Source organism: Natator depressus, chromosome 12, assembly GCF_965152275.1.
Source record: "Natator depressus isolate rNatDep1 chromosome 12, rNatDep2.hap1, whole genome shotgun sequence".
In the NCBI taxonomy this organism is placed as follows: Eukaryota; Metazoa; Chordata; order Testudines; family Cheloniidae; genus Natator; species Natator depressus.
Window position 1 is genome coordinate 40,907,962 of NC_134245.1, and position 11,086 is coordinate 40,919,047.

At 51.9% G+C, this 11,086-nt stretch overlaps 2 protein-coding genes across 2 annotated transcripts; one reads left to right on the forward strand and one right to left on the reverse strand.

Annotated features, from left to right (window-relative positions):
* Nucleotides 1–36: 36 nt before the first annotated feature.
* Nucleotides 37–6,274, forward strand: NIP7 (nucleolar pre-rRNA processing protein NIP7). The gene is made up of 5 exons (XM_074968984.1): nt 37–335; nt 946–1,032; nt 1,406–1,544; nt 3,063–3,203; nt 3,325–6,274. The coding sequence occupies exons 1-5, from the start codon at nt 280–282 to the stop codon at nt 3,442–3,444; spliced, it is 543 nt and encodes a 180-aa protein (XP_074825085.1). The 5' UTR covers nt 37–279; the 3' UTR covers nt 3,445–6,274.
* On the reverse strand, nt 4,246–11,033 carry TMED6 (transmembrane p24 trafficking protein 6). The gene is made up of 4 exons (XM_074968983.1): nt 10,469–11,033; nt 7,149–7,275; nt 6,693–6,844; nt 4,246–4,782 (listed from the first exon to the last, which is right to left on the reverse strand). Exons 1-4 carry the CDS (start codon nt 10,727–10,729, stop codon nt 4,549–4,551), a joined length of 774 nt encoding a protein of 257 aa, XP_074825084.1. The 5' UTR covers nt 10,730–11,033; the 3' UTR covers nt 4,246–4,548.
* Nucleotides 11,034–11,086: the final 53 nt, after the last annotated feature.

The following is an 11,086-nucleotide window of genomic DNA, read 5'->3' on the forward strand; positions in this document are numbered from 1 at the left end:
TGTGGGGGGCACTCTACCCCCCCCCGGCAATTCCGCTGCTCTGGAGACACTTGCTCTGGCGCCCCCTACAGCTCCGCGAACCCAAACCCGGCGCGCGGGCCTGCGGTGACACCCGGACTCTATGGCACTGAGCGGGGCACGCCGGCCCCACCACTCCGGGAAGGAGGCCGCTCTACGTTCCAGGCTCTATTGGCCCAGAGCTGTTTCCGGTTCCGGGCTCCCCCCCCTCCCCCACGTGGAGCCGTGCACTGACTGAGCCCGGAGCTGCCGGGTGCGGCGATGCGGCCCCTCACGGAGGAGGAGACCCGGGCCCTGTTCGAGAAGCTCGCGAAATAGTGAGGCGGGGCCGGGGGGCCTGGCCCTGGGGCGCGGCGCTGGTCTGGGGGAGGGCAGTGGGGGGCTGGTCCGGGGGGCTGGGGCTGGGCAGTGGGGGGCGGCCCGGGGGGCTGGGGCTGGGCAGTGGGGGGCGGCCCGGGGGGCTGGGGCTGGGCAGTGGGGGCCTGGCCCGGGAGGCTGGGGCTGGGCAGTGGGGGCCTGGCCCGGGGGGCTGGGGCTGGGCAGTGGGGGCCTGGCCCTGGGGCGGGGCGCGGCGCTGGTCTGGGGGAGGGCAGTGGGGGGCTGGTCCGGGGGGCTGGGGCTGGGCAGTGGGGGGCGGCCCGGGGGGCTGGGGCTGGGCAGTGGGGGCCTGGCCCGGGGGGTGGGGCTGGGCAGTGGGGGCCTGGCCCGGGAGGCTGGGGCTGGGCAGTGGGGGCCTGGCCCGGGAGGCTGGGGCTGGGCAGTGGGGGCCTGGCCCGGGGGGCTGGGGCTGGGCAGTGGGGGCCTGGCCCGGGGAGGGGCGGCGTTGGTCCGGTGGAGGGGGGGATGGGCAGTGGGGGCCTGGCCCCGGGGGGTGGCCCCTAGGTGGTCCGTCCCGGGGCCCAGCGCTCACGGTCTCTCTCCCCACAGTATCGGCGAGAACATCCAGCTGCTGGTGGACCGGCCTGACGGCTCCTACTGTTTCCGCCTGCACAAGGACCGGGTTTACTATGTCAGGTGGGTGGCGCAGCCGGGCTGCGGAGTCCCTGGGGCACAAGCGCAGGCTCCGCAGCTGCCACTGAAGTGACTAGTTCTGCAGACTGGGCCCCTGCTGTCTCAGTGGGAGTCCACCTGGCTCCTAACAAGCTCCCCTGGCTCAGGGCAGGGACTGGCCTCCAGGATGCTCTGCCTCCTGGTCCTTTCCTGGAGATTGAGGGGCTGATGCTTCTTGTGAGGGCAGATATTCATGCACTGCAGGTCCCCAGCCAAGTTGCCCTGCCCCATCGTGCCTCTGGCTGACAGCGGGGTGCCTGGTGCAGGTTATAACTTCTCTTTTAGGTGCTGAGCTTCTCTGAGAACTAATCACACGGCTGCATTTGTTCTTTTCTAGTGAGAGAATCTTGAAGGTGGCGACCAGTATACCTGGGGACAAGCTGGTGGCACTGGGCACCTGCTTTGGGAAGTTCACCAAGACCCAGAAGTTCCGGCTCCATGTCACTGCCCTGGATTACCTTGCTCCCTATGCCAAGGTGAGAGGCTTGCTAAGGAGAAGCTTTCAGGCAGCAACCTGATCCTTAGTCATGTTTAGCAGTACTGGTGTGCTGTGTTCCCTGTAAGCTGCTTGCTTAAGCAGCACAGGAGAGATTTAAGTGCTGCCCACCTGATTAGCAGAGCGTGCACAGTAGCAGCATGTGGTCAGGTCCCCCTCCACCCATGTTGCTCCATTCTGCAGCTGCTCCCGGGACCCTCCTGCTGGCTGTGCAGACCAGGGGTGGGGGAGGAGGGTGCTGATCCCCCTTCCCCAGCTCCTGTACCCCATCTATGCAGGGCAGAGGGGACACAGCCTGGCTTAGGACTTGGAACTTCTGCGGGGAAGGGTGAGTGACTGAGTGCCTATTTCTGAGATTTCCCCAGCAGCCTGCTCACACAGTCTCTGTCTCTCTCCCTGCCCATGTGCCCCATCTCCACAGAGCAGGGGAGGGGAGACAACATGGCTCAGGACAGAGCAGAAGAGCTTTCTGTGAGTGCCTTAAAGAGACAGTGTGGGGCATCTCTCAAAAACTTTCCCAGCAGCCAGCACATACACAGTCTGTGTCACACGCGCCTCCCAACATATACTTGTATTATTGTTTTTGTTACTTCTTGGTACTTCCTGCAATGCACATATATTCTCTGTAATTTTATTCTTTCAAAGTGTTATTTTAGTGTTTTGACTGGTTTGTGCATTTCATAATTTTTTTCTCTTACTACTCAAAGAATTAAATTTAAATGTGAGTTCTAAAATGCCTAACCTGTCCTTGCTGTCCCTATTTAACTTTTTTAAAATATATCTAGGTTTTTTGTTTCTACTGGTGGTGCACATCTGCACATCATAAAATTTATTCCACACATAGATGGAAAAAATTAGAGGGAACATTACTGGTGCGAGGGGCCTGGGTGGGAAAAGGGTGTAATATATCTGCAGACCCTGTAACTACACAATATAGACCAATTCTTTCCCATACTCATTTGCTTTTATATTGCCCATACTCCCTACCCTTTGTCTCTCTAGATTGGATGCATGGAGTGTGTCTTTAATAGATTTGTACAGTGCCCAGGACCCCGGTCCCGTTTAGGGTCTTCGGGTGCTACTAACTACTTACTGCTAATATTTCCCTCCCTACTTATCCCCCTTGTGGCACTGGAACTGTCTCCAGTCTCAACTGTCTGCTTTCTGGCTTACCTTATACTGGGGCTCTACCTACAAAGTAATCTGCTTTCTGTGAGTTTCCCTGGCACAAACCCCTGCTGGCCTCAGCCTCTGGTCCCCTTACATGGCTGCATGAAGAGCACAAGGAAACAATGAACTGTTACAGGTCTTCTCTGTTGTCTCCCATGCCCAGATACCAACTTATGAAGTAAGGCTCAAGTGGGGTATCACCTGTGTCTCTTCCCTTGTGCCCAGTTGTATGAGGAGGAACCTTGCAGGTTCAGCAATAAGTTTAACTTGTGACGATCTGGGTGAGCAACTGCTCTGCCTCCTGAGGATGGGTGCTTTTCTCTTGCAGTATAAAGTGTGGGTGAAACCTGGAGCAGAGCAGTCCTTCCTTTATGGGAACCACGTGCTGAAATCTGGCCTAGGCCGCATCACCGAGAACACAGCTCAATACCAGGGTGTGGTGGTGTATTCCATGGCCGATGTTCCTCTGGTAAGCAACAGTGCTGGTAGGGGGAGTGGACCGTTCTTCAGAAAACGGTGATGAACTTGCTTTGAGTAGAGGGGGGTTAATACAAGTGGGTGCCCGACTTTCACTATTCTCAATTCCCCAGGGTTTTGGAGTCGCGGCCAAGTCTACCCAGGACTGCCGGAAAGTGGACCCCATGGCAATCGTAGTATTTCATCAGGCGGATGTTGGGGAGTACGTGCGGCATGAGGAGACACTGACTTAAAGGGCAGCCAGCAGCACAAGGCTTTGAGGATTCAGCTGCCCATGGCAAGAATGGAGTGTGTTTGAAATCAGAACTCAAAGCAGCAGGAGGGAGCTCTCCTGGCATGGGGCTCTGCAGGCTGCTGGGGAGGATTACAGACCAATCTACCTGTGACTTAGTCATAACTGTTGTGAGCTCTGGGGCCTGCCTGTCCCAGCCTGAAGAGGAGACAGGGATTACATAAAACTTGTTTTCTATCTAATAAAACCCATGTTGGTGTGGCCTAGTGAAAGACCTCAGCTACTTGGGCCGAGGCCCTGCCCAGGACCGGCTCTCAGCCTAAAGGCAGTTGTCTCTGTAGTAGCTGCTGAGGGGGGTAGATCACCTTCGTGCAGCCACCTACTCTCCCTCCATGGGTGCTAGGGCTACCTGGAAGTTCTGTGTCACAGGAGACGGAGGTGAACACAGCTGTTTCAGTCAACAGGAACAAAGTGATTCCTCCCCTTCCCCAGGGTCATTTCTGCCTCGTTCCCCAACAGAGACCTGGGTGCGAGGGGGGTTGGGGGAGCTAACAGGTTGTGCCACTCGAGGACCACATAACCACACACCCAGGGCTAGTCAGAAGCAGTGTAGGTGGGTGCTGTAGCAGTGATCTAATTCCTGGGGCAGTACCACCAGCCCTGGTTCCTGGAAGATGGTGGCTTCAGACAGGACAGTACTTTCACAGTGTGAACTGTTTATTTTATTTATAATATGTGAACAGCTTTTCAAGCCATTTCACTATTAGACCATTGGGTAGATTAGGCCTAAACTAGCCCCACCCAGCACTGAATGCAGTGAACCATCCCCTCTCCCTCCCCCAAAAATGGGTCTTGTACTAGAGGCCCAGTAGAGAACGAAGGTAAGGTAAAGCGCCAGCTAGACACTAGGGCATTGCGGGGAATTCTGTACCTGAAAAATCCCACAGCCCAGCTCCTTCCACACGTAGGATCTCCCATTGTTCCATGGAGGCGGGGGGGGGGAGGGGAGAGGATGAGATGGAGTTCAGTGTGCTCTGCAGTGTTACGGGCCTGCCCTTTGGTCCTTCCTGCAGCATGGGTCCCGCAGTGGTGTAAGCTAGGGGCCTTAGCACCTCGGTTTATTGGTGGCAGTAGTGGGCTGCACATTGAAGAGCCGCTTCAGGAAATACAGCTGCAGGACTCCCGAGAGGACAATGAAGAGGCTCTGAGCCAGTGACCACCAGTTCACATAGTTATAGTTGGACTGAAGGATGAAATAGTCAGCTGCTTTCCTCATCCGGGCAAAGTTATAGAAGCGCCACATGTGGAAAACATGGGTCTGCAGCTTGTGGGTGCTCTCCTGCAAAGAGCACAAGGACAGGTAATGAAATACTTCTCCCAACCTTTGATTAGACTGTGGTACTCAATGCCACGAACTTGGCAAGATCCAATGGATATTATTGTTCATGCTAATGGTTTTGGAATAGCTTTAACTATGTGCTTCAGGGCTTAAGCCAATCTTTGGTAGTGGGGTTTGGGATGAAACCTTCAGGGGGACATTATCCCACATCTGCCTTCTGCCAGGTTTCTTGAATATTTCTGTGAAGCATCTTGTGCTGGCCACTGTCAGGCAGGATACAGGAGTAGAGGAACCTTAGGGCTGATCTGGTCTGGCAGTTGCTAAGTTCCTGTGAGAACCAGTAAGGGGAAGAATGGAAGCCCCCCAGACCTCCCACAGAGCCTGCAGGAACAGATCTTCCACCATTTGGGATTGAATGACAAGAGCAGAGTGTTTCAGGAACAGAACAGGAGCCTGTTGAGTGACACATTCCATCCAGATCCCCAGCAGCAAGCCCCATCCAAATTCATATGCCCCATTGACATAGACCTCTCTCTCAGCCACCCTTCCTGTTTTTCATACAACCCCCTGTGACCGAAAGCACCACTGTATTCACATGCTACACACTACTGTAATCTGTGTTGAACATAGGCCTTGTGAGGTATCATTTGGAAACTAATAACTTGCTTGTCAATATCCTGGTGAGATGTACGCAGCAACATGATTTGCAGAGTTATGAATTCCCCCTGTATGGTGGTGATAACACAGCCCTGGCTAGGCAGAAGTTGTTCAGGACAGATCTGTTTAACACAGGAATGTGCGCACCTCAATTTAGATCTAAGGAGTAAACAATGTCCTCAAGACAGCAAAACGGGGAAGTGGCAGGAGACAAGCTGCATTTCAGCATATACAGGGGAGACGAATGATCATGGAGCCACTTTCACCACCAATCTCCATGTCGCCACCTTTAGAGTTTGAATAAACTTTGCTTTGAGGGTTAATCCTCAGAAGAATCCACTTCAGAAGGTGGCTGGACTATAAAAGCGAGGGGCAAAACCACCCCAAAGCTCTTGCTGCCTCTCTCACCTAAGATGACAAAGGAGCCAGTCCTTTGACTTTAGGAGACATCCTGAACGGAGAATTGTCAGCAATTTTGCTAAGGATTTTACCTTCAACCAAGTCTAGCTTGTTGAGTTTTAGCTACTAGACAGTGCTTTATCTTTAGTTTTCTTGTAACCACTTCTGACTTTAATGCCTTATACTTGTACTCGCCTAAAATGTCTTTAAAAAATAAAATGAGTTTCTTTAACTACAATCAGAACTAATCCAATGCTGTGTTTGAACTGAACTGTTTGGGTAACTCCAGTTCAGGTAGCAAACTTGAGTACTGACCCCTTAGAGGGGCAATGGGCTTCTAATACCTGAACTACTCAGCAGAGGGCTGGACAGCACAGAACACATTTTGGGGAAAATTCAGGACTGGGAGTATGTTGGGGTCACCCTGCAGGTAGTGACCAAGCCAGACGGGGACGAGTGTTGCTGCCAGGCTGCAGGGCTGGTTGGCTATACACAGACAGTCAAGGTGTGACCTGCATGCTGTTTGTGGTCATTGCAGGTTGGGAGCTACAGCAGCAAAGCACTGTGAGGCCCCCAGGGCTACAAGGCAGGCAATGACAGAGTTACTCACTGATCTGGATTGCACCCCAGAATGTGACACACACCCCCATTCCTGGCTCTCTCCAGAGCCACGTGTCTGACTGGTTTAACACTACTCCAGTTGCTGCCCCTTGTATGTTTCCTGGGAGCAGTAGTTATCCTTAGCTCCCCATTTATTTCCATGTGCCTCATTTTCAAAACCAAGATGCCCGTCTGAGCTTGCCTCAGCCCTGCAATTGATTCCAAGGCAGCTGACAGTGCAAATAAAACATTACCTCAATTGCCTCCAGTGTGTCATTAATTTTCTTCCTTTCTATATCTGGCAAGTTTTGCAGGTCAAAGCCTTCATAGAACACACCGAAGCTGAGATAAACCTGCAGGAAACCGAAATGGTTGAGCCGATTGCTCAAGCACAGCTGGTAAAAACCTGTAGAGAGAAGTGGTTCCAAGCATCAGAGGAGAGCAACAGGTGCGGTGACAGTCAGACATTACCCCACTGTTAGCTCCCATTTGCCCCTTCTCTGCAGCAGAGACTGGTCTCTCTGAGCTAAGCAGCTGCAGAAAAGCTTGGCTGCCCGTATAGTCAAGTTCTGAGCTCAGTATCACACATGCTGTGTCTAGCAAGACTTTTACAGGCCTATGGCTTAGATCATTAATGATCTGCAGGCTGCCCTTGGATTGGAGTAGTCCAGATCTCATGTAGGCCAGGGAAGTAGCGGGGTGGCAAGAACCTGTCTCTTTGGTTGGGAAGTTCATCTGTCCTCGTACATCCTGGGAAGTGCCCATTTGGAGGCCGTTGGGATCGTTTGCAGTGGCCAAGACGTGTCTGTCATGTCCAATTCCTGAAGTTCGTTGTACCTGAAGCCAAGAGATATGGAGCAGAACAGGAAACTTTGGGTGCAGGTCTGAGTTCTAGCAAAGAACAAGCCTGACTGATGCTGTCCTCGGAAATTCCCACGGAAACGGATGGGGCCCATGTTGCTTATAAAGGCAGCAAAGCCCATGACTGATCTTAGTGGCATTTACTTCACAGCTAACTCGCCTTGAGTGGGTGCCCGTGAGTTTACAGGAGCCACAGCGTCCTGAGCAGACCAGACAGGCTACACAGAGGCACCATCTGGAGGAACAAGCACAGGACTGGGAAAGTCCTGGCTCTCCACACAGTGTATGGCTGGATGATTCAGTTCCTGTCAGTGAAATGGGGAGAATGCTACCACTCTGCAGGGTGAAAGATAAGAGCTTCCACCTGGCAACTAAGTGGTTCCCTGTGCACTCAAGCCAAGCTCCAGGGGATGCAGGATCAGAAAGGAAGGCTGGGGCAAGGAGAACCTGCTTAGTCAGTGCAAGGACACCAAGGATTTGGCCCAGTTTTGCGCTGGACAGTGTAATTCTCCTCTCCCGCAATCCCCTCTCTCTCCCCAACCACTTTGGGGGTTTCCAATGGACCTTGACATCAACCCTGGTATTTTCATTCCTAGTCTGTGTACTGATCTGTGCCACGGCTAGTAGAGATCTAGCTAGCACAGGGCTGGCCCCCAAACACGTTCCATGATTGGGCAGTGAATTCGCTTCCCTCCATGTACAGTCACCCCCAAGCGGGAGCTGTTATGGTTCAACCCAGCCCTCCTTGCCCTTTACGCATGCAGCAATCAGTACTTCCAGCTGCACATCTCCCCTGCTTTGGAACAGGCTAAAAGAAGGGTGGGGGAGCACCTTGGGCTTGAACACCAGCTCAGTCCCCCGAACCCTGGAACAGCTCCAGCCCCTCTGCCTACAGCCCAGCTGCTTTCCTCCACACGCAGACAGATAAAGGGAGCCGCTGATAAACCCGAATAGTGACAAGAGTGCCAGGCACAAACTCCCAGCTCTACTTCAGTCGGGCCTGTGTAAACAGAAGCTGGGAAGTTGCAGGGTTTAAGATAAGAGGACTGGAGGGCTCCATCCCAGGCTGGAGCCCAGGTAAACAACCATGCAGCAGGAGACCTGGGATATTCCTTCCACACGCACCCCCAGGGGACAGGAAGGTCTCCTGTTGCGAGTGCTTAGCTGAGTCCATGCACTATGGAACCTCCTGCCAAGCGAAGAGCCGATCAACACTGGAAGCTGGCTACTAGCACTCGCCCCTCTGCTACCAACTTGGCAAAGTTCCCCAGGAACCTTCGGAACAGCACATTCTCCAGAACAAGGAGACATTCTCTCCACTGAGGTCAAAGCCAAAGCTGGGAGTTGCCCGAAGTAATCACTAGTTAAGCCTCTAATAGTCACCACAATACAATCAAGTTCCAGTTTCCTCAACAGAGGGGAGCGCCCCAGGAGCAGCATGGCAGGGCCTTAACTTTTAGTAAGGGGGAGTTTACAAGAAATTTAGTCAAAAATGCCCTAAAAACAGTCCTTAGACTCAGCCTGGAGCGAGGTCACTAGAAGGCAGGCGCTCCCCTTCACAAACCAAACAGGAAGGTGAGGTGGGGGCAGGGGAAGAGGGTATTTGAGCCACCCTCTTGTTCAGGGGAAAGAAATCCAACTCCAGTGAAGCCAATAGAAAGGAGAGTAAACTATGGCAGTAAGTGGGAAAATGGAAGTCAGGTGGGTTAAAAGGGGATGTTTAAAGAACAGCTTTAAAGAACGAGAAAAATATGATGCCATTATATGAATCACTAATAAACCATCAGCTAAAAAGAAAGAGAGAGATCAGGGCTTCTGTTCTCCCTCTCATAACGTAGGGGACAGTCAATGAGATGAGAGAGCAAAATGCAAAACTAACAGGAAGCAAACACTTCCACCTGTGAGATTAGACTGCGGAACTCATTGCCAGAGGATGTTGCTGTGGCCAAGAATTAACAAGAGTCAAAAAGGGACTGGACATTTATATGGGTAACAAAAATATCCAGAGTTATAATAGTTAATGCTAACAAATTTTGGGAGAGACAATAAACCTCATGCTTCAGGATTTAAACCCATCTCTTTAAGGAATTAGGAAAACACCTAATGTGTGTGTGGGGAGGTGACAAGCCAATCACCCCACACCTGCCTAATACAAGGCTGGTTCCACTTTCCTCTGAAGTATCTGGTTCTGGCCACTGTCAGACATTGGGAACTGGACTAGAGGACAACTCCTGTGTGCTACCAGGATAGAACACAGTACTCATCACCTTACTTCAAGGGATACAGGAAAAATAGAGGGCGTCCAGGGACAGGGATGGAAGTTTTGAGGACAAGAAGAATGAGACTGTTCAGTTCAAAGGAGACGTTAGAAGGGACAAAATAGAGGTGTGGAGAAGGTAGATGGGGCACTCCTATTCAAACCCACTCAGAAAACAACAGCAAGCAGACACTGAAAGTGAAAGGCAGCAAGTTGATATAGAAGATACCATTTTTAAAGATCTGAAGCCAGAAGGGACCATTAGATCATTTAGTCTTATAAAAAAATCCTTAGCTAGTCGTTTTGAGTGCAATTAGAACCAACAGCTGCCAAATTCCACTGGAAGTTGAGTGCTCCAAAGAACCCAGCACCCCAGACAGCTGGCCACCCTGATAGCTGGAAAGATTCAGGAGTTTGTCCTTTTTTCAGTCAGGGATCTTTTGTGCATGCGATGCAAATGTTACAGTACAGAAACTGCCTGCAATATTTTACACAATGAACAGTTAATCTGTGGAACTCGCTGCTGTAAGAGCTAAGACAAACTTTAGGGTTCAAAAAAGGTTGGAGATTTAAGCGAACACTGAGAACATCCAGAGTTACACTAACTAGGATTTTTTAAAGTAACTGTTTTTGGGAGCTATCAGCCCTCCTGCTTTAGTACTTAAACCAGCTACTGACTGAAAGCCTCTCTCTAAGAGCAGGTTATTGCCTAATTGTTGACTACAGGATCCATTCTACCTTCCCCATGAAGCAGCTGGTACTGGCCATTGCCAGAGACCATGACAGATGGATCCACTATGGCAATTCCTCGTTGGATACGCAACTGTCTGGCTGCAGGAAGTTATTTATTTTACCAGGAAATTCTATTAAGCTGAAAACCTGCCATTTGCAAGAGTCCTCCCCAGCACTCACCTCATAGCTGAAGTAGAAGTAGCCACTCTGATGTGCAAACTGCCAGAAGCACTCGGTGCCACCCGCAGGGACAACAATGGCGAAGTCATAGCGATCAGCTCCACGGAAGAGAGGCTGCTCACTGGAGCCACTCAGGGGCTCAGTCTTCGGGCTCCTGGCAGGGCCTGTCAGACTAAGCAGCCCCACAGTCACAGCCAAAGGAAAGAGCGAGACCATACTGCCTTGTGAGGCTGCCTTGTGGCTGGGGCAGAGCAGGAGCATGGGTCCCAGGATGCAAGGGGGATAATCATTAACTTCACTCCTCACTCCCCTGCTTTTGCCATACACAGCTGCACTTATCCAAACCTCAGGGGCACTTGGAAGGAGTTCAACTCCTCAAGGTAATCTCAGTGAAATTACCAGGCCTGCATAGGCAGCTGCGCAGTTTGTCCTCATTAGAGTTTAACAGTCTGAAACATTTTGTAAAACCCTGAAGTCCACTTTGCAGAAACAACACTAGGCACAAACGGTCCTTCCTGGGGAACTGCTTGTTCTGGGAGCAGGCTGGGTGCCCTGCACTCAGACTTCTGTCTACAGCCTACACCATGGTCTGAAGGACTTGGTTATAGTGATTAGTGT

Excerpts from the sequence above, each read along its gene's own strand:
- TMED6 (XM_074968983.1), bottom strand. The coding sequence starts at position 10,729 with ATGCTCCTGCTCTGCCCCAGCCACAAGGCAGCCTCACAAGGCAGTATG. Across the intron at positions 6,845-7,148 it reads CTTCCCAACCAAAGAGACAG|GTTTTTACCAGCTGTGCTTG; the intron begins GTTCTTGCCACC and ends TTCTCTCTACAG. Across the intron at positions 4,783-6,692 it reads ACACACTGGAGGCAATTGAG|GAGAGCACCCACAAGCTGCA; the intron begins GTAATGTTTTAT and ends TGCTCTTTGCAG.
- NIP7 (XM_074968984.1), top strand. The coding sequence starts at position 280 with ATGCGGCCCCTCACGGAGGAGGAGACCCGGGCCCTGTTCGAGAAGCTC. Across the intron at positions 336-945 it reads TTCGAGAAGCTCGCGAAATA|TATCGGCGAGAACATCCAGC; the intron begins GTGAGGCGGGGC and ends CTCTCCCCACAG. Across the intron at positions 1,033-1,405 it reads GACCGGGTTTACTATGTCAG|TGAGAGAATCTTGAAGGTGG; the intron begins GTGGGTGGCGCA and ends GTTCTTTTCTAG.